This window comes from Eretmochelys imbricata, chromosome 7, assembly GCF_965152235.1.
Source record: "Eretmochelys imbricata isolate rEreImb1 chromosome 7, rEreImb1.hap1, whole genome shotgun sequence".
Classification (NCBI taxonomy): Eukaryota; Metazoa; Chordata; order Testudines; family Cheloniidae; genus Eretmochelys; species Eretmochelys imbricata.
In genome coordinates, this window is record NC_135578.1 from 78,252,566 (window position 1) to 78,273,224 (window position 20,659).

Consider the following 20,659-nt stretch of genomic DNA (forward strand, 5'->3'; position numbering starts at 1 on the left):
ATCCTCTTACAGCAGAGCATTATAGTGTTGTGCCAGCAACACGATTAAGGGGTTTCACAAACTCCATGAGAATTCTCACATTCAAGTGTTTTAAACTTTTTCAACATGACCCAGAATAGTATAACATTATAAAAATGTCTATAAATATATTATGATGGTAGTTACAGCAATAGATTTACTAGGCACACATTTCTAACAATGAGAATTAAATTTCAGTCATTCGTTCCCATTTCTCAAGATTCACAAAGTCACATGCAATTTTTACACAAAAGTCAAGGGTGTTTAGAGTCTTTTTTCTCTTTTTTGCAGTACCAATAACAATTTTGTCACTAAATAGACATTTAACAGAAAATTCCTTTGGAAGAATATGCTAGGATCCTTAGTTCTATGTAGAAGCTCTTCCCAAGATTTATTTATTAGACTTAAATTTTATATGTACATTGGCAACCCAAATTACATTTTTCTAATCATACCACAGTGTTAGTTGAATGATGGAGAAGACTCTTGAAACTTCTATCTACAGTTCCACATTTTTTCTCCTAGTGGTAGTAATAAACCTGAGAATTTAAATACTCTTGTACAGACATTAATGAACAAGCACTGCACAACAATGCTATGAGGTGGGCGGACACTGATAATTCGCAGTGAACAAGACAAAGGGAAAAACTCACTCTGATTTTTGGTCCCAGCCCTCCCGCTCCAAAATTATACTATCAAAAGACATTACAAGTGTAGCCACTCCTAGTGAGCCAAAATATTAGAATTTGGGAGTCTCCGGGCCGAAATGTGATCACCTCCAGCAACATGCAGGTTCTCGACCTGGGTTTCTGCAGCACTCATGCGACAGGAGGCATGTTGGCGTGTGCAGGAGGAGCGGCGACCTGTGGACGATATTCTGATAGGACAATCTACGGGCTTGGAGCCAAGATCTCAGAGCCACATGGAGGATCCACCTTTTAACCTTTTCTGAGTGAGAGGAGTCACAGGCAGCTCCCGAGGCCTTCCCCCCGAGGCCCGAGGGCTGCTACCTGTGAGGTACACAAACCGGGGATGACGCTGATAAAACCGGACGGCGGGCGGGCGGGCCGGGCAGCGTGCGCCCAGCCACCCACCACCCTTGCAGCTAGTGCTACCCCTGGGCGCGCGGGGCGGGCGCCGTGTGCCCGCCCGCCCAGGCACCCGCATGGACATCCCCGGGAGGCGCCCACCCACGCGGATACCCCGGCCACCTGCCTCAGAGGAGGCTGGGGAAGCCTGGCCAGGCGGCACCTCTGCCCCTCCCGCTCCTCCAAAGAGCCCGCCCTTCCAAACCCGCGCCCGCGAACAGTCACGTTCTAGTCGCGCCTCCGAGCCAATGAAAATACGCGGCCGGCTGCTCACGGCATCACCCGGTGCCCGTTACCATGGAGACCTTCCACTCTTCTCGTGGGATTTGCGCATTTGGACGTGGCCCTCGCGAGATAGCCGGGCGGCGCGGTGACGCCACTGCGTGCGTGCTCGAGGCGGAAGCGTTTCCGTGTTTACAGGAGGCCGAGCCTGGGGCAGGGGCGCCGGGACGGAGCCGCAGAGCCCATGTGCCCGCAGCCCCCACCGCCTATGGAGGTGATGGAGGGGCCCCTCAACCTGGTGAGCCGCGCCCCGGGCGGGGAGGGGTCGCTGGGCAGCGGGCGCCGGGGCGGGCGGGCGAGCGGCGGCTGCCCCGCTGGCAGGTGCGGAGCGCGAAGGGACTCGGGACTCGGGGCTGGGGCAGGCGTGGGCAATGGGAGGGTGACCGCGCCGGAGCCCTGGCTGCGCTGCGGCTTACCAGCGCCGCAGGGGGAGGAGCTGCCCTCGTGGCACAGCGGGGGGCTGAGTGTCGCTGGCGAGGACGAGACCCTGCTGGCTGGTGTGGAGGAGGCGACTAGAGGCGGTTGGACCTTCCCCTCGCGCCCTGCGGCAGGGGCCTTGAACTCCAGCCTCGGGAGCCCGCCAGCGGGACAGCAGACGCCGCTGTAAACAGGCGTCCGGGGCACGTCCCCGTGCTGGGGAAATGCAGGACCCGTAGGGTCATTGTCTGGTCTGTCCTGGCGGTGCACGTTCTTCAACATAGGACCAGAGCCCTGATTAGAAACCACCTCTAGCCACGTCAGCTCGGAGTGATAATATAACCGCTGCTAGAGAGTTAAATGTGGTGTTAGACGCCTTCGAAAATCCTCAGTCGTTCTAGGTATGGGGAATTCTAGTGTATGTATACACCCTACAAATAAAAGGTGATAGGCAGGAAACCCAGACACTTGAAGCTACTTGTGCACAGCATTTTGTAAGTGTCTTTCCTTCACTGGTGTATAGTATTTCAGTACTTTTGAGAGTTAGGTATAACTAGTCATGGGACCATGAGACTTGGGACTGTTAAAAGTGGCAGTAGCTATTTAGGAAGAATGTTAGAGGGAATCAAAGCATGAATAACTGTTTCATCAGATCAAGATTGGGATAAGGAGTAATTATGGCTGAACCCTTTGTAGAATGTTTATATGAGTGACACAAGACCTGGGAAGGAAACACTGGGGTTACAGAAATAGGATAAGATGCACACAGAGGCCTTGTCTGCATGAGAGAACCAGTGATTTGATTTAATTGGTGGAACTCTATTGTATAGAGACTCAATTTTAATGTGTGCCTTGTAGATTCCTTACTGACTTAAGCTAAATTGATATAAGCAACTCAGACCAAAATACTAATGACTGCGGTAGGTTGGCACCAAGGGTAATCTGAGATTTAAACAGATTTAAAGTTATGGCATGTAGAGAAGGTCTAAGGCCAAGTAATAAGTTGATCTGTGATCTCAGGCAAGAAACAAGTGAATAATCATGTATAAGGGGTAATTTAGTGATGGGATGGGTGTCCAGGCTGAAAATTAAAAGGATTGTGCTGGAGGAAGGAGCCATAGAGGTTGACAAGAAACTCCAGAACCTGTTAAAAGCAGTTTAGTAGACGTAGGACTGTAGTCAGCAATTGAGGAAAGGTCTAGTGTGGGTTTAGAAGACAAGAGAGAGCAGCAATTTTGAGTTCTGAGTGGTAAATGACTGGTAAATAGGTGATAACTGTGGGTGGCTGGGCAGGAGTCACCATTTAGTGGTGTCCCTGCCTGACATTTGAAAGCAGACCATTAAGTAAGGTTTTCTGCACTAACAAAAGTATGAATAAGGCCAAGGAGGTGATGGTCTGACCACAAGAGCAGTACGATTACCATACCTGTTTATAGTTCCAAACAACAAATAATCTCTCTAGACTTGTGTATGTGCTATAGGAGTTCTCGTAAAGAGAGTAGTCACCTATATTGTCCACTAGTGTCCTGACAGTGGCCAATACAACTTCAGAGGAAGGTGCAAGAAACCCTATAAATAAAAAGTAATGTAATTACCTGCTTATAGGGGAATATTTTCCTAACCCCTCATTAATGAAGGACTATAAGCTGAAGTACGAAGATTTTTATCCTTAATTTAGACCTTTGTATCTTATCTGATGGAACTATGAATCATCTCATCCCTGGAAACAACCAATGCCTTTCTGAAACCCACTGAGCTCTTGGCCTCTCTTGTGGCAATGACTTCCAGAGGCATTATGTCTTGTTTACTTCCTCCTCCTGCCCTCACTTTTACATTTTTGCCTTTGCTCTTGTTACTGTATTATGAGAAATTAATTGAGTGTCTGACTTGACTACTACTTCTTATTGTTTACCTCTGTAATGTCTCCTATTAATCTATCTGAATCCAGTCCCAGGGCTTCAGTTTAATGAGCCAGAAAGCTATCATCTTGTGGACACATCCAATTTGAATTGATTCTTCTTTCACAGGCACCATGCTGGTTTGTCCTTATATTTATCTTTGGGCTTGTCTTCACTAACCGGGGGTTTGATGTGCAGCGATCGATGCGTCAGAGGTTGATTTAGCAGGTCTAGTGAAGACCTGCTAAATTGACTGCCATTTGCTCTCCCATCGACTTCTGTACTCCACCTGAATGGGAAGCGCAAGGGGAGTTGACGGGAGAGCATCTCGAGTTGACATTGCATAGTGTGGACCCCGCGGGAAGTAGATCTAAGTACGTCAACTTCAGCCAAGTTATTCACATAGCTGAAGTTGCATAATTTAGATCAATCTGCCCCTGTAGTGTAGATAAGAGCAAAGTGTTTTATAAGTAAGTTACAGTTTTAACTAGTTTTCCATCTGTTGAAGTAAGGCTCACTGCTCTGAAAGTCAGGATCACCCAGTAACTTTTTTCACCCAGTAACAATATTTTCTTTCCTCCGATGTAGAACTGTTGACTCATTTTAGTGAAATTGTATAGGTTTGTTAGCAGCTTGGACCATTCATTCTAAAATTCATTAACTCCTGGATGTGAATACTATCGTTTCTGTGATTTTTTCGTTGTTTAAATTTCAGTTTGTTGGGTCACCTCTTTACCTGAGAAGTTGAGCATCTCACCCATTTCCACCATGAAGAGAACGGATTAAGAAATAATTTAGCTGCTTTGCAGTGTCCTATTGCTTCCTTAACATCCTGCTTATCCAGTAGACCTTAAAATTCTTGAAGTCTTTCTGCAGCTGATACTTAAAGAATTTCTAGTTTATGTATTTGACTATTTGCTCTTAGCTTATCTAATGCCTTACATGTCTGCTATAGTTATGCTTTTCTCTGTTGGCCTCACTTAGGCTGCATTTCCATTTTTCTGAAGGATAGCTGTTGGCTCAAATTTCTTTAGTCCTTTAACTGTACCATTTTCTGTTTGTGTCCCCCTTTTTTGTTGTGCATGCCTTCTGGGTCATCATAGTATGCCTAAATAGCCTAAGGATTTTAGATTCCTCAAGTTTGACTTAAAGGTTTTGACTTTTTTCTTCTTGAAATCCTCCTTTCTAAAGTGTAGGATCACAGTGCTAGCTTTTGGTGATTGTTTATGTGAAAGGATATCTTAATCAACTAGGACTCAGTTAAGCTCCTGTTAATGGCCCTTTGACTTAACATGGAGTTGGATTCTAGGCTTGGAATCCTCTAGTCAGTCACTTGCTTAATCAATACCTGACAGGCCATGGTTTTTTTAAGAAGGCTTTTCACATGGTTATGTATTGTGATTTGCTATTTAACCATAATTTTAAATGACACTTTTTCTGTAGAAATTATTCTAGGCTAATTCATAAATGGACCTGGGGTTCTGTTCTGCTGAATTTAATTCTGATCAATGAACTTGCTACTTTTTTCTTCTCAGGACTTAATGTCTCCTCTTCTGGTTGACCTGGCTTCTCTGGACCTGTCTCTCTTGGACAGGCCAAGACTACCCATTTTGATTTTGAAAGTGTTGCTTTGGGAAACTACAGAACTAGTTGTAAAGTTGAGTGTGTTGAGGGTTCTACAGGTATTACTAATGCAAGATACCAAGCTCATTTCCTGTTAGATGTCCCATTTCAGATACTTTCTGAGCAGGGCTCCTATTTTCCTAAAGAGCATTTTAGTAAATGAAGTTACTGTATGCACAAACCAACCTCTCTTGCCAAAGGGTGAAGCATAGAAAATGGCTGTTTTGTGAAACAAACAGTGATCTTTGGGTTAACATACTTGTGAATTCACTCCGCGGTTTGTCAGGAAAGTAAGCTCTTTTTCTTGGTATAACCTCATGTGAGAGTCTATGGAAAGAGGTAATAAAATAGTATCTTTCCATTGGAAGAAGGCAGAAAAAAGGAATCACCTTCCTCTGCTGTGTTCAGACAAAGGTGGGGATGAGCAAAAATGTGGGAAGTTAACAATACTAAGGGTTTATCTACACAGCAATTTAGTGTCTGGTGCAAGCTAGGGTGTGAATCTGCAGCACATGAGCCTGTCACACGAGTGGCTATATAGATCCTGCTGCTATCCACTAAAAGTTCCATCATGTGTTTTGAGTCGATTGCACTAAATCGCCATATAGACAAGCCCTAAATGGGTAAACACCACTTAAATATTGTCACAAAGATCCTTGAGTCTAGTCTGAGCCCTTGTTCACATGGCTCAATACTGGATGATAAAAACTATCCTACTGACCCAAATGTCTCAACTGGGTTGACATACTGATAGGGCCCCTAAACAAAAAACCTCTCTCTAGAAACAGTATCTCTTAAATCATGCTCTACTTTGTTAAAACTCTTCTACTCTTACTCTGTTGCTATGAAGCAGCTTACTGCTAGTAAAGTATGGCTGCTTACACTGAATTTTGTAACGTTTTAACCAAGTTGAAGGCTTTTATGGAAAGCATCAACTGATAGTGCTTCTCTTGTTTTGTCAGCTTTGAGTGCAGGGAGCTCTTCAGGATCGTGAAGAAAATGAAAAGCTGTTGGGAGCTATAGTCCCTCTTATACCATCAGGTCCCACAAGAGAAGTGTGTGTGTGGTTGATCTCACACATTGCTTATGAGAAGATTCCTGGCTCTCACATTAGGACACACAGCTCCACAGTTCTGGAGGATTGTTTCCAGGAGCTCATGGCAATATAACCACTGGTGGCTGGTTCCTTACACCAGCAGTGCTGTTTTGGCACTGGTCTTGGACCACTGCCCTAAGACACTTGTTTGCCACTGCAAGTGTGTAAGTGTTAAGTATTGTGTGCGAAGACTTACAGTCACTGCCACTTCATAAAATGGGGGGTATATATTCACTGTGAAATAGCTACTGTGAGGCCAGTTGTGCCTTAAACCTTTTGCCATATCTGCACAGCACATTTGTGCACAAAAGTCCGACGGTGGGCGAGCATTATAGGAAAGGCTGGAATGGGAGATCTTGGGTTAAGAGTCTGAAGATGTATGATGTGTGAACATCTGATTATCTGTTTGGTGCTAGCTAGTTACTATAAAAACCAGCTCCAGCCATTCCTAGCTTTGATTAAAATAACATTTTGTTTCTTTTAAGGCTCATCAGCAGAGTAGAAAAGCAGACCGGTTGTTGGCAGCAGGGAAATACGAAGAAGCAATTTCTTGTCACAAAAAAGCAGCTGGTGAGTGTTACCTTTTCATAAGATATTTATGACCCAGTTTTCAAAAGCAGCTTTGAAACTTGCTCTGGCCAAGTAACTAGATACATACTTGCATACAAATGCTGTTTTTATACATGCAAAAAATGTGAACCCAGGTTTAGAGGCCCTGTCGGAAGTCTCTCTTGGAAATGTGGCCTTTAATTTCACTTCAATTTTGATCTTTCATACCTTTCTTACTTGGAGTAGCTAGTTGTCAGCATGATGTGGGAAATATTTAGCCACAAATCTTAACTAAACAGTCAATTGGTGGTTCGCAATCTTAATTTTTTTAATGAATCTATTGCTGATAAAGCAATTTCAACCTTCAGGGGCAATGAGGTCAGTTCTGCAGCCCTCCCCCCCCCCATGATTGACAGTCTTCCATCCTTATTCACAAAGATGTGTATTCAGGTTCACATTTGATTTGTGAATGTGCAGCTGCTGCCTATTAACAGGTGAAATCTGCTCTGGAGAGATGGGAGGTGGCCACATTATAGGCACAACTGGCTAGACAGGTGCAGTTTCTGGGTCTTGTGTGGAGGACCACTAGATAGGTGGCTTCTCCAAGTGCTGTAGGCTTGTTTTTAATATAATTCTGGGGGGAGGGAACTGAGAAACTTGTATTCCTGCCCCAGTCACTTTAACCTTGAACTAATCACTGACTTGAACTAGAAGAAACTGAAAAGAAGAAAACATTCTCTCTGCATCTGGGGAAGGGGCTACTGCTGTCAAAAGCTGATTTAGCACTTCAACCACTTTTGGTTTCAGGTGCTTAGCAAGTGACTTCCAGCAGTTCGATGGATTAGCTTTCTCTAAAATTTCAGCAGCAGCAAATATCTACTGCTTGAATACTTAAGTAATTTTAATAGATTATAGTAAATTTAGGCCTTAAGTTGTAAAATTAAAAATTAATTTTAAAAAGAAATGCACTTAAATAAAAAAATCATTGATTTTTTTTTTTATCCAGGCTGAGAGCCATGGATATTGCTTCCCTACCCCATCAGTAATGCAGTCAAAGAAAAGTGTGGTATTCTACTGTAGAGTGTTTTAGTATTTCATTTATATGTTCTTTAAATGGATGTAAATAAGACTCTGGCCCCTAGCTTTGTCACTTCCTTATGTACTGCAGGGGCGGATGCTGCTGCACCTCCTTTGGGGACTTCCTGCAAACCTTCGTTTTGATCTGGAAAGACTAATGAAATTGCGTTGGTAGTGCTCTCCTCAGAGGTGAAGCAGTTAGAACCATACATGGAAATATGCAACGCATATTATACCAGGATGAGCAAAGAGGCTTTGCTTCACAGATGATGATATGGAAGCTGTTTACCTTTAAATACTATGTAGGCTTAAAGCTTTTAAGGGCAGACATGCATTTGAAAAGCAGTATGCATGTTCCCAGCAATAGTTTGCCAGTGTAATCCCCTCTCTGTGTGTGGATTCAGTGAACAAAATGATCAGCTCCGAAAGCTTTTTAAAATACTTAAACGTGTGAGTCTTTAGCTTTCAGGAAAAGTGTTCTAATTTTCACAATCCTGGCCTAAGCGTTTACCAATTTGTTTTTTTGTGCAGCATACCTTGCTGAAGCCATGAAGCTGACACAATCGGAGCAGGTGAGATTGCCTTTAGTTTGCATTCCACAGCTGGGAAATGTTGAAGGTATTATTGTACAAACACACTAACTCTGGCCCTTGGGCATGTGCCTATTACACTATGTCCTAATTGTGTGATCAGACCTTTTACACCATATAGTTATGCTACCTACTTTGAATGACCTGCACTGCTCTAATTTATGCCTAGCTGTCCAAGGCCTAAGTCTAGTAGCTGCGGATAGCAGGAGGGTGGAGTAGAGCTTGGTAAATAACCCCTTATTGTGATTCACTGGCAGTTCCACAAAAGAATTCTCTTTGGGGAAAACTAAAGAATATCCATTTTGGGTTGGACAGAATATTTTGTTGGACCTGGAGTGTGTGTGTGTAGCAGGAATTTGAACTTGGGTCACCTCCATGGCAGGGAAGTGCACTGGGATACGTTGTGGCAGGTCTTTTTGTCTCTCCTCTTGAAGCCGTTCCACTTATTGGAACAGTCATTGGAGCAGGGACTTGAATTTGGATCTTCAAGTGAGTGCCTTCGTCACCAGTCTGTAAAGTCATACACGCCCTCTGATTCAGTCTGTAAAATTGCCACTCCCCCATTACTATTATTGGTTAAACATGGCTAAACTATGGAGAAAATTTCATCCAAAAATGGAACACTTTTTAGCTAAGCCTGGAACATCCACCCCGATGGTCCAACAATTGGAGTGACTCAGAATAGAGGGTCAGTTTGAAAATGCTGATGTAATCTCACTGTAGCAGTCTCTGCTGCTTAGTGGTGGTGTCAACGCAGTGGTCTAGCCATATACTACAACAAAAGGATTTGCTACTTATTTAAAAAATACACGTGTTGAATTACAGGCCAAGTAAGGCATGACATCTCATCCCAAGTTCATTTGTGGATGGTCACAGGCCAATCAAACTTATCTCCTCCCTTCAAAAGTGTCCATATGGATTGAAAGAGAAATTACAGATGTCCAAAAATTTAGTCACCCATAACACTTCCATATCACAGACTACAGTTACAGTGAGTTTGATAGCATAATGCCTGAATCTGCATTGCAGAAGCTAGAGAAAGAGGTTTCTCCTCCAGGACATGCTAGGGTACTGATTCTGTAAACACTGAAGCATGACTGTAACTTTACTCACACATATGCTTGCAGGATTAGGGCCTATGTGTTAATTCAGTCAATCTTCTTTTTCTTGGACAGGCTCAATTATCACTGGAATTACAAAGGGATAGTCACATGAAACAGTTACTGCTCATCCAGGAGAGGTGGAAAAGGGCAAAGAGAGAGGAAAGGCTAAAAGCCCAACAGAATGCAGACAAGGATATAGCTGAACACCTTCAGACCTCTTATAAACCATCAGCTGAAGAATCTGAAGACCAAAACATATTGGTTCCTGTTACTCAGAAATACAGTCCTTCTGCAAGTAAGCATCTACAGGAAACTCAGGGTGTCTTTGACAGGGAGCCAGATACACTATTATTTCTGCTTCAGAAAAGAGAGGTGCAAATGGAAGTGTGTATTGGGAACAAAGCCCCAAAAGATGACAAAACGATAATAGAGGAGCAGGCAACCAAAATTGCAGATTTAAAACGGCATGTGGAATTTCTTGTAGCTGAAAATGAGAGATTAAGGAGAGAAAATAAACAGCTAAAAGCAGAAAGGATTAAACTCCTAAAAGCTCCAGTAGAGAAAGAGTTGGATGTAGATGCTGATTTTGTGGAGAAGTCAGAATTATGGGGTCTACAGCAGCATTCAGAAACGGCTACTACTTCAGCCTCAACTTGGCAGAAGTTTGCAGCAAATGCAGGGAAAGCTAAGGACATTCCAATACCCAATCTTCCTCCCTTGGACATTCCATCACCTGAACTCCCTCTCCTGGAGCTCTCTGAAGATATACTGAAAGGACTTATGAACAGCTAAATGAAGACCATAAGAAGTGCTCATGAAATGTAGTTAAGCAAAGTGAGAAAAGGGAAAACCACCAGGACAATGATGATCCAAGGGCAGCCAACATCTAACACAATCCTACTGTGCAAGAAAAGGCATTACAGCAACTGTCACTGTGAAATACACTGAATCATAGAGCTTAAAGGTACCATAAATTGGTAAATGCAAGCTCTTGCGTCTTTCTTCTGACGTTTCAAACCAAATGACTGCTTGGAAAACATTTCAAACACAATCCTTCAGGGTTTTGAAGTAATGCTACGTGTAATAGGTATCTATAATGCCATAAACGATGCAGAACTTAACTTATGGTTGCCAGATGGCTGCCACTTCAGCTTGAAAGATGCTTTTTATCATTCATTCAGATTGTAAGCATTTCATTATGCACAATTTTGTTAATGGAGAGGTGTATAAGTTACACCATATCTAGATGAATTGAGGTGCCACACTCTTGTCTCCTGACAATATTAACCTCAGATTAATCAGGAGAAATATATAAACTTTCTATGAAGGAACCAAGTTATTCGTTCTGTGGGGAATTTTAGATTGTTTACATAACTAATCAAGGTGCATCAAATTTAACTCTGGGTTTCTATATAAAAAAATTACATTGCTTAAAAAACCTGAGGAAAAAGTATCATGTTCTTCAGAGGTGCATGAATGGAAGTAATGCTAGTGAGCAGTATTTAATTGCACAAAAAGGAAATATTTGTTTACATCTGTAAATCAGTCACCAAGCCTATGAAAATAAACTCAGTCGTATTCAACACCATAAGAGTGGGTGAAAATAGTCTTCACAAACATTAAAGTGCCAGTCAATTGAACTATAAAGTTTTGTTATGCTAAAAATAGCTGGTGGTAAGGGAAAATGGAACACAACTTCCAGCCTTTCACTTTCAGGTACATACAGAGAACTTGGGAAGAGCCAAGGGGTCGTTGTGGTGTGTGAAATGACATTCTTGTCTGTACAATTTTAAGAGGTGATGCACCTACTGAGCAGAAACCATAGGACACAGATTCCAAAATGGCTTATTCAGTTCAAGACTCAAAGCACAAGTGCAGTGGTTTTCCGTACCTCCTCTACAGAATGAGCTTGTTCCTACAGCTTTAGTGCTAGCTTTCTGCTGAAGTGCATAGAGAACACCACGGTCCCTCTTATTCTCAGCTTCTGTGCAAATTTTCTTCTTTCCCTAATGCCTGGTCTGTTCTCTCCCTGAATAGAAGGCAAGGGCTGGAGGAAAGAAATGCAGATAAAAACACTGGACTTGCTCAAGGAACAGGTTTGAATTTGCTCACAACTCAAGAAATTTTGCTGTATTCCTTAAACTGACAATCAAATTCTCTAGTTCACTGACTTCTGTATGCATAGAAGGGGGGGATGTTCGACTTCTTACTCATATATAACTAGTTAAAATTCAACAGTAGCAATTGCTTACACGTAAACTGAAAAGCTAGCATGCCTTCCAAAGGTGGCAAAATCAAACTAAAGTTATTTAAGGTCCTAATTAATTGCACTGTCTTTGAGCCCTCAAAGAAATGATACTAAATATTGTGGGATCATTTCAACCATTTTTATGTAGCTGCCACAACTGCTGTCTGCCGTGCTCCTGGCACTGTACAGAAAACCATTTTTGGACTGGCCATCTCCACTGAAGCATAATTCAAGTCTTAGGCCTGATCCATTCTGCTTCATGCCAAGCCACTTATCCACTGAGGATGAGTACTCAAGCACGCAAAACGGTGATCCTGAAAGGAAACCTCTCACATTGTTCTCCAGCCTAGGTCAGACTCCAGGACAACTTTCCCCACAAATTGAACAAGGACGGCTACAGTAGTATGAAGATTAATCTCTTCAGTTTCTCCTCAGTTACAAGCTATAGATACATTGCTTCTTTCCCATCCTCCCCAAAGTAAGATAATCTACTGCTCTTAATTTGACTGAAATAAGCATAGTCCATTAAAAAACCCACCACAATAAGTGTCACAGCAGATGCTTCAGAGGAAAGTGCCACAATCACAAATAGACAATAGTGGAATAAACTGCCCATGACAATCTTTTCCTCATGCCTGTCAGAAGTTGGCTATAATATGCTGGGGGGTGTCAAAAAATACAACCACAACATGGATACAACATTCTCCACAAACACCTAGTTCTTTTGTGAATCCTGTTAAACACTAGTTCTCATACAGCAATGAGTTCTGCAGGTTAGTTGTGTTAAGTAAAATACAGCTGCTTTTATCAGTTTTAAATGTATTGTCTTTTAGTTTTTTGTTGTTTCCCTGCTCTTATATTATGAGAAAAGGTCAGTAGGAGCACCTGAACTTACCTTATGTTATTTCTGACATTTCTCTAAACTGTCCCACTCTTTCCATGCTCTCCTTCTATGCCTCCTTTAGACTCCATTCTGGTTCTACTACTTCCCCCTTTTGAGATGGGGTTATCGGACCAAACCTAGCAGTCCACAGTGGGGCATTCCTTAATTTATAAAAGGCAAAAAAAAATTTTTTTACACAGTATTTGCTTTTTGACTGCTGCTATGCATTGAGTGACAGTTTCCACTGAGCTGTGTGTAGCAATACCCAAGTCATGCTTACTATTTTATCACCCTGAAAGTATATTCTGTGGCAAACATTGCCATCTGGTGGACAAAATAATTTGTTACATTAAAACAAACAGTCCTTTTTCCTTAAAATAGCACATTACTTCAAGTCTTAAGTTTCCCCACTATCATGAGTGTCAATATAGTCAACCCTTAAAGTTATCATTTAGCATAAAAGAAAAGGTGCAGAGAGGGATAAATACTGCACACAATATAAGCAATTTGGATCAGAGTCCTTATGTATGGTTCTTATTGTAGTTTTGACATTATCAGAGATTTTGTCATAGGGCCTAATTCAAAGTGTTTTAAAGTCAATGGAAAGATGCCCCTGGCCTTTGGATCGGTCCATAATGCATTATACTTGACATCTGTAAAATTGTGTCGTCTGTAATTTGAAAGCGTCTCACCAAGAACTAAATTTAAACATACGCCCAGACATTTAGTTCAATTCGGAGAGCTTGTTTTACCACAGAAACCACTGTTGTCTTGGAACCTAGAAATATTATCCCTGTTGAAAACAGCCAATATATGCTTTGCAAAAAGAATTTGTGAACTATGGAATCTGTGAGCATATCCCAGGAGAGGAAAAACCCATGGGAAAGCTACGTGGAATCTTTTGGGAGTAAAATCTGCCAAACATAACCCCAATGGCTACTTACTGTCACAGCTAGAAAACAAAATACAAAAACACTGCGTTTTATTGGTTGGTTTTATGTTCAGTGAGTCAGGTTGGTTTTATGTTCAGTCTTATGCTCCATCTTCTAAGGAATTTTAGTTTTCAGAAAGTTACCGTGGCAAGATTTTAAGGCCTTCATATTAACAATAGCTCTTCGTACAATCTACAGTTCACATTCAGTTGCTTTGAAGGTGGTCGACTGCCATATTGAAAGTGGATGGCTGTTTTGAGCAGTACAGGCGTGACACCTTTTTGCAGTGAACTGCACATTCACCATAATTCCCATGAATATTTTTATGCCTATCCTCCCATTCTAAAAGTGATGCTGAAATAGAAGAGACAGATACATTGTTTAGAATTGGTTAAGGATGGTGACGTGGAAGCAGGCCAGCAAAACTGACAAGAAAAATGCTCAGTAATTTACAGCAGCATTTAAAATGTCTTACTGAATGGTGCACAAAGTAGGGGAGAGGCAAAGTCTATGCTGTAGAATCTCCCTCAATTTAGAGCCCTTTAACTGAACCTAATCAAATATTACTGTAAGTTCTTCAGTTGTGGGCTTCGGCCATCTTACTTTTCAGCTCAGAAGTAATCCTTTCCTACAAGGAAATCAGATAAAATTTGGCTCTGGAGACAGATGATGACTGGTCTGGTGAGCATCTCTCTTGAATTTACTGTTTGAAAGTGATCAGAAGTTACTAGTGGCACCAATGCAATAATAGAAAGCTATAAACCTGAGACTTGGCTACAGCCTCTCATAGGCACGATAGTGTTTAAACCTCCCATAGGTTACAGGAGTTCATAACTTTTTAGAGACCAGGAGTCTTGGGCTTTTTCTCCCCCTTAAAAATGCTGTAAATTTGCCTAATGCCTATTTTGGAATCATTTGAACTACTGTCCCTCAAGCCAGTTTACTACAGGAGGCATGATATTACTGAGATTAAGCAGTATCAGATCTATAGAACTACAAAACAAAAAATAGTATTTCCCATCTCAGGTCAACCCAAATCTAGCCTTCAGCTCAAAAGAAAACACACACACAGCTACCATTAATTGCATTGGCCCAGGAGGGGAAGGGGCAGCACAACGAAGACTGGCTGCCATGCACGTGATCCCAAGAGGCTGGAAGGCACATGCTGTGCTTACCTAGTTGGAAAATTCCAGGGAAATTCACACAACTAGCACAAAGCAAAAGCTTCCTGTCTGATGCTTCAGCTTTAGGGAAGTTTTGAGTTTAAAATGCAACTGTTCTCACTTAACACGTCTGGAAAAGCATCAATCTTCAATTTGCTATAAGAGGGGGCAACATTTCCATTGGCTCTATATAAATTGTAACTTCCTTTTAGAAAACTAATAGAACAAGTGAAAAAATGCAGAGATTAGTGTCTAACTAGGAATTTAAAGCCACCTCACAAGCTGAGCATCATTAGGCCTTTGGGCGGTTTCCTAGGCTGCGAGGGGCCCAGAAGTAGGTGCTGCGCCAGAGGATTCAGTGCTCTGCAGGGGTGAGTATAATAAGAGCACAAAGACCAGAAAATAAAACGACACAAAAAAGTAAATAAAAAGGGCTGGAAACAAGAAGGGTAGGAAATCACAAAGCTGCTGACCTTGTTCTACCTGAGGCAGAACTCAGGGGGAAGCAAGAGCAGGCTGGGTCCCTGGAATCTATTCAGGAAGGCACAGCCTATTCAGTATGGATCGGAGCAGATGCTGTCAGTCAAGAAGAAAGTGAGGGATTTTTGAAGTGTTATCTAGGAAGAGGAGACAAGACTTAGCGTCAACCTGTATGCAGAGGAAAGACTCAAAGCCCAGGCTATGGGCATGAGGGATAGAGAGGATGGTGGCATTGCCAACTGTAAAGGAGATTGGGGCTAAGGGACAGGATTTGGTAGGAAAGAGTTTGTTTTGGCCACAAAGAGTTTGAGATGATGGTGAGTTATCTCTCAAGCAGTTCATCTGGGATATGCGAGACTGAAGCATGGAGACAGGGTCAGAGTGAAACAGAATTGACGAAAGGAGTTAGTGTGGAAGGGCAATTGAATTCATGCAAGTGACATCACCTATAAATAAGGTGTCCAGGGAGAAATGTAGGGGTCCAAGAATAGAGACGTGAGAGGGGGCAGTTAAAGTGGGGAAGTGGAGAGCTGCCAAGAGAGATTGACAGAATGGCTAGTGAGATCAGAAGAGGACAGTTAGGGAGGCTAACGGAAGACAGAATGTCAAGGAGAAGGGAGGATCAAGGGTATCAAAACCACTGGAAAGGTCAAAGAGAATAAGAATGGAGTTTAGGCCTTCAGATAGCCAAGATGTTTATTTGGAGACACTGGTGAGCATTTTCTATGGAGTAGAGAGGGCAGAGGCTGTACTGGAGTGGTCCAACAGATTCACACGTTTTAATCAGACCATTACAGTCATCTAATCTGATGTCTTGCATAACGTCATAGAATTTTACCCCGTGATTCCTGCATCAATCCCATAACTTCTGGCTGAGCTAAAACATAATTTAGAAAATCAACCAATCATGATGTGAAAACTGCAACTGATGGGGATTCCCCCCCCCATCCCCAGGTAAATTGCTGCAATTCCGTTAACTGGTAAAATAGCGAGTTTAACGTAAGGAAGCTGATACAAGGGGCACAGACAGCTCATTCAGTGAGTATAATAGTGAAGGGGGTGTGGGGGCACCCATAGGTAGGTTTGAGAGTTTAACGGCATGTCTGTATGCAAGAAAGGAGACAGAGGAGGGGGACAAGAACATAGTGGGGGCAAGGAAAATTTCACAGGAAGGGATAGGGTTGAGGGGCCAGAAAGGGCATGTAGGTGAGAATTTTCAAGGCCAGTGACAGGGAAGGAAGGAAGGAAGGAAGAGCAGATGTTGGGATGGGACGGTCTTTTTGTTTTGTGTTTGTACAGCACCTACCACAATGGGGCCCTGGTCCAGGACCAGGGCTGGTAGGTGCTACAAGAAAAAGAACAAATCATGTCACATACCTAAAAGTTGGCAAGCTCCAATGTTACACCTGATGCCTATTTATGCTCTCCACTGATCTTGTAATATTTCTGATAATAAATTAGGCAATTCCGAGACTAGGAAAAAAAAAACCCACTGAAGATTAAGAGTTATTCCCTTTTTATCCATTTTGTGTTGTGAGGGTTGGGATTACAAAATACTAATAATTGGATTAGGTTTTGTGGGAGATGCTGATTCTTGAAAAATGGAAAACACAGAGGCTGTGTCTTCAATAGGTAAAAAGGCAAGGAAGATAAGATGGTTTAAAACTAGTCCCCATCATTCTGTCCTCCCTCTGCTGCCTCCCACAGGCCCTAGATAAAATTTCCCTGAGGTTAAAGAATTGAACTAAAGCCTTGTTTATGCTGGGGTTTTTAATAACTGTATACAACATCTACACTAGGGGTTTACACTAACTGGTTTAGCAGCATAGACTAAGCACAGGAGCTGCATTCAGGATCCTAAATTCACCTTCCTGTAGTCAAATGCCACTTTAAAGCACACTTTCCCAGTAATGCTCGGCTACAATGAAGAAGCAGCTGGATTACTCTGAAGTAGTCCCAGTTACAGGAAGCTGAACTGGCAGTTGCAATAAGGCTCCTAGTTGGGCTTGGTGGAGAGCTAAGGGGATGTTTACAGTCTTGAACTGAAGTTGCATAGGTAGCCAGTTACTTGAAGGAGTCCAGCAGCCTGCATGAGTTAGCAAGTCTAATTAAAGCCTAACTCATGAAACTACAAACTGGCTTCTCTTCATTTGGATTTTACCTCAAGGTAACACACACTGGTACATAGCAAGAACATTAACATTTAAGCGTAAGAAAAATACGGAAGGGATCAGGAACAGTAATTTAAAAAAATGTCCAATATCTAGGTACATGAAAATTTCACATTGTGCATACTGATAACCTTCACTGTGGCCTGTTTTTGTGCTTTAATGTCATATTTGTTTGATTAATGTGTTTACTTAGTAACTATGAAAAGGTATAAGTCAATAAGTTTAGAGAAACTGAATAAAGTAAGCTTGGTGTGTTAACTTTAGGTATTAAACAGTACAGAATTTTGGCCTTTGATGTTCTTGCTCACACTATCTAAATGCTTGTTACCTAGCAACTTTTAATTTAATAACTTTTGTGTCTGGAAATACACATTGTGTATGACTATTTATGAGCACTGCAGTCTCCCTGAGTTCATAGCAATAAAAGCTTTATAGCACTCCACCCTATCATGTATTTTGTTTCTGCCGTATTTTCTGATTTTATTCATTTTTGGCCTTTTAGTCTGTCTCTTCCCCATTTGAAATACATTAGTTACTGTGGAAACAATGTTGTAATTGTTAGTGACAGGCACAAGTGCACTATAAAGGCAATTTACATAATAGTTTGCAAAATGCAGCAGCTTATGCTTTTACACAAGTTGTAAATAACTCAAAAATAAATATACTAAGTATTTTTAAAACTATATTGATTATAATAATTTTACGCAGATACCACATTGCACACACATTGTACCAGACAAATCCAATCCCCTAGTCAGTGAGATTCTACAGTGACACCATATAGTTTTTGGTGTAAGTATTTTCAGTGTTCCTAAAAGGATCCCTATCTAATTGACTTATTATTCAATAGGAAGCATAAAATGGAGCTTATCCCAAGAGCCGTCCCTTGGGTAGGGTGAATCGGGGTGACTGCTTCAGGCCCCTCCGGACTGGCGCGACTGGCCGGCGCGGTCAGTCCTGGAAGAGACTAATCAGTCACTTCTGCCCCAGGCCTCGCACCCCTCTAGGGACGGCCCTGCTTATCCCCCACCTTAACTCACCATCTTATTTAAAACTGGAGTGATTTTCCACTCCACTGGTTTTGGGTATCTTCAAGAGAAGGTTTTGTCTTAAAATTGTCAATACTTCAGCATTTTCCTTTTGAACATTCTGGTTCTAAATTCATTCATTCATTGTTTCATCCACGTATGTATTTTTTTAAAGTGCAGATTAACATCTTGGTCATATGCTTGAAGGATAAATCAACAGGAACTGAGCATTAAGACATACATATACAAGGTATAGGAAGAACTTCAGTGCTGATGTTTGGATATAAAATTGGACAATTTTTTGGTATCAAGTATTGTCAGAGGAGATGAAAACTAAGCTCTTAAGTCAGGTTCCTCTTACCACCTCTCCCCCGGCTCCTCCAGGAGCATATACCCTGTGAGATAAGGTGCTGGTAATCATAATATATAGTAAAACAATGGGATGCAAGAGGAGACAACTAGTTTGCAGCAAGCTGGGGTGTGAATCTAGCCTGGCATAGACTGTCTGAATGGACCCTGCTGATGTGCAACAACACTTTGTTAAAGCACTTTTATCTAGTTCCATTTCAAAGACTACTAGATCAAAACTCAAAGCACGTCTCTCAAAGCATGGGCCACGGCAATTTGACCATTCTGGTGGCAATGGGGCAGGCTCATGCTGTGGAATGCTGATTCTGGGCCTGTGAAACAAGCACAGACTGGTGGGACTGCATAGTGTTGCAGGTCTGGGATGATTCCTAGTGGCTGCAAAACTTTCGCATGCGTAAGGGCACTTTCATGGAACTTTGTGACTTGCTTTCCCCTGCCCTGAAGCGCCAGAATACCAAGATTAGAGCAGCCCTCACAGTTGAGAAGCGAGTGGCAAAAGCCCCTTGGAAGCGTGCAATACCAGACAGCTGCCGGTCAGTCGGGAATCAATTTGGAGTGGGCAAATCTACTGTGGGGGCTGCTGTGATGCAAGTAGCCAACGCGATCAAAGATCTGCTGATATCAAGGGCAGTGAGTCTGGGAAATGTGCAGGTCATAGTGGATGGCTTTGCTGCAATGGGATTCCCTAACTGGGGTGGGGCCATAGACTGAACCGCAAGGGATACTTTTCAATTGTGCTGCAAGCACTGGTGGATCACAAGGGACGTTTCACCAACATCAACGTGGAATGGCCGGGAAAGGTACATGATGCTCACATCTTCAGGAACTCTGGTCTGTTTCAAAAGCTGCAGGAAGGGACTTTCTTCCCAGACCAGAAAATAACTGTTGGGGATGTTGAAATGTTATATATATATAGTTATCCTTGGGGACCCAGCCTACCCCTTAATGCCATGGCTTATGAAGCCGTACACAGGCAGCCTGGACAGTAGTCAGGAGCTGTTCAACTACAGGCTGAGCAAGTGCAGAATGGTGGTAGAATGTGCCTTTGGACGTTTAAAACCACGCTGGTGCAGTTTACTGACTCAGTTAGACCTCAGCAAAACCAATATTCCCATTGTTATTACTGCTTGCTGTGTGCTCCATAATATCTGTGAGAGTAAGGGGGAGGCGGGGTGGGAGGTTGAGGCAAATCGCCTGGCCGCTGATTACGTGCAGCCAGACACCAGGGCGGTTAGAAGAGCACAGCAGGGCACGCTGCGCATCAGAGAAGCTTTGAAAACCAGTTTCATGGCTGACCAGGCTATGGTGTGACAGTTCTGTTTGTTTCTCCTTGATGAAAACAGACTTTTCCAGTAGCTGCATTGGCCGCAAATGCATCCTAAGTCTTCAGGGCAAAGTAATCATGAAACACGCTTGCTTTTAAACCGTGTATTATATTTACAAAGGTACACTCATCAGAGTTGCCTTCTCCGCCTTCAAGGTCCGGGAGCCCGGGTTGGGAAGGTACTAGATCCAGGGTGATAAACAGTTCCTGGCTGTCGGGGAGAACAGTTTCTCCACTTGCCTGGTGTGCGGTATCTTCAACCTCCCCCTCATCCACCTGGTCCCCAAAATCCTCATCCCTGTTGCGTGAGACTCCCCCCC

At 42.6% G+C, this 20,659-nt stretch overlaps 1 protein-coding gene across 3 annotated transcripts; it reads left to right on the forward strand.

Moving 5' to 3' along the window:
* Positions 1 to 1,502: 1,502 nt before the first annotated feature.
* On the forward strand, positions 1,503 to 18,060 carry NRBF2 (nuclear receptor binding factor 2). Of its 3 annotated transcripts, none has more exons than XM_077821632.1 (4): positions 1,503 to 1,626; positions 6,908 to 6,992; positions 8,580 to 8,620; positions 9,814 to 18,060. In XM_077821632.1, the coding sequence occupies exons 1-4, from the start codon at positions 1,573 to 1,575 to the stop codon at positions 10,531 to 10,533; spliced, it is 900 nt and encodes a 299-aa protein (XP_077677758.1). In that variant the 5' UTR covers positions 1,503 to 1,572; the 3' UTR covers positions 10,534 to 18,060. The 3 variants fall into 3 exon arrangements, with proteins under 3 accessions (XP_077677758.1, XP_077677759.1, XP_077677757.1); XM_077821633.1 differs by having other exon boundaries at positions 1,538 to 1,602; XM_077821631.1 differs by lacking the exon at positions 1,503 to 1,626 and adding an exon at positions 6,292 to 6,586.
* Positions 18,061 to 20,659: the final 2,599 nt, after the last annotated feature.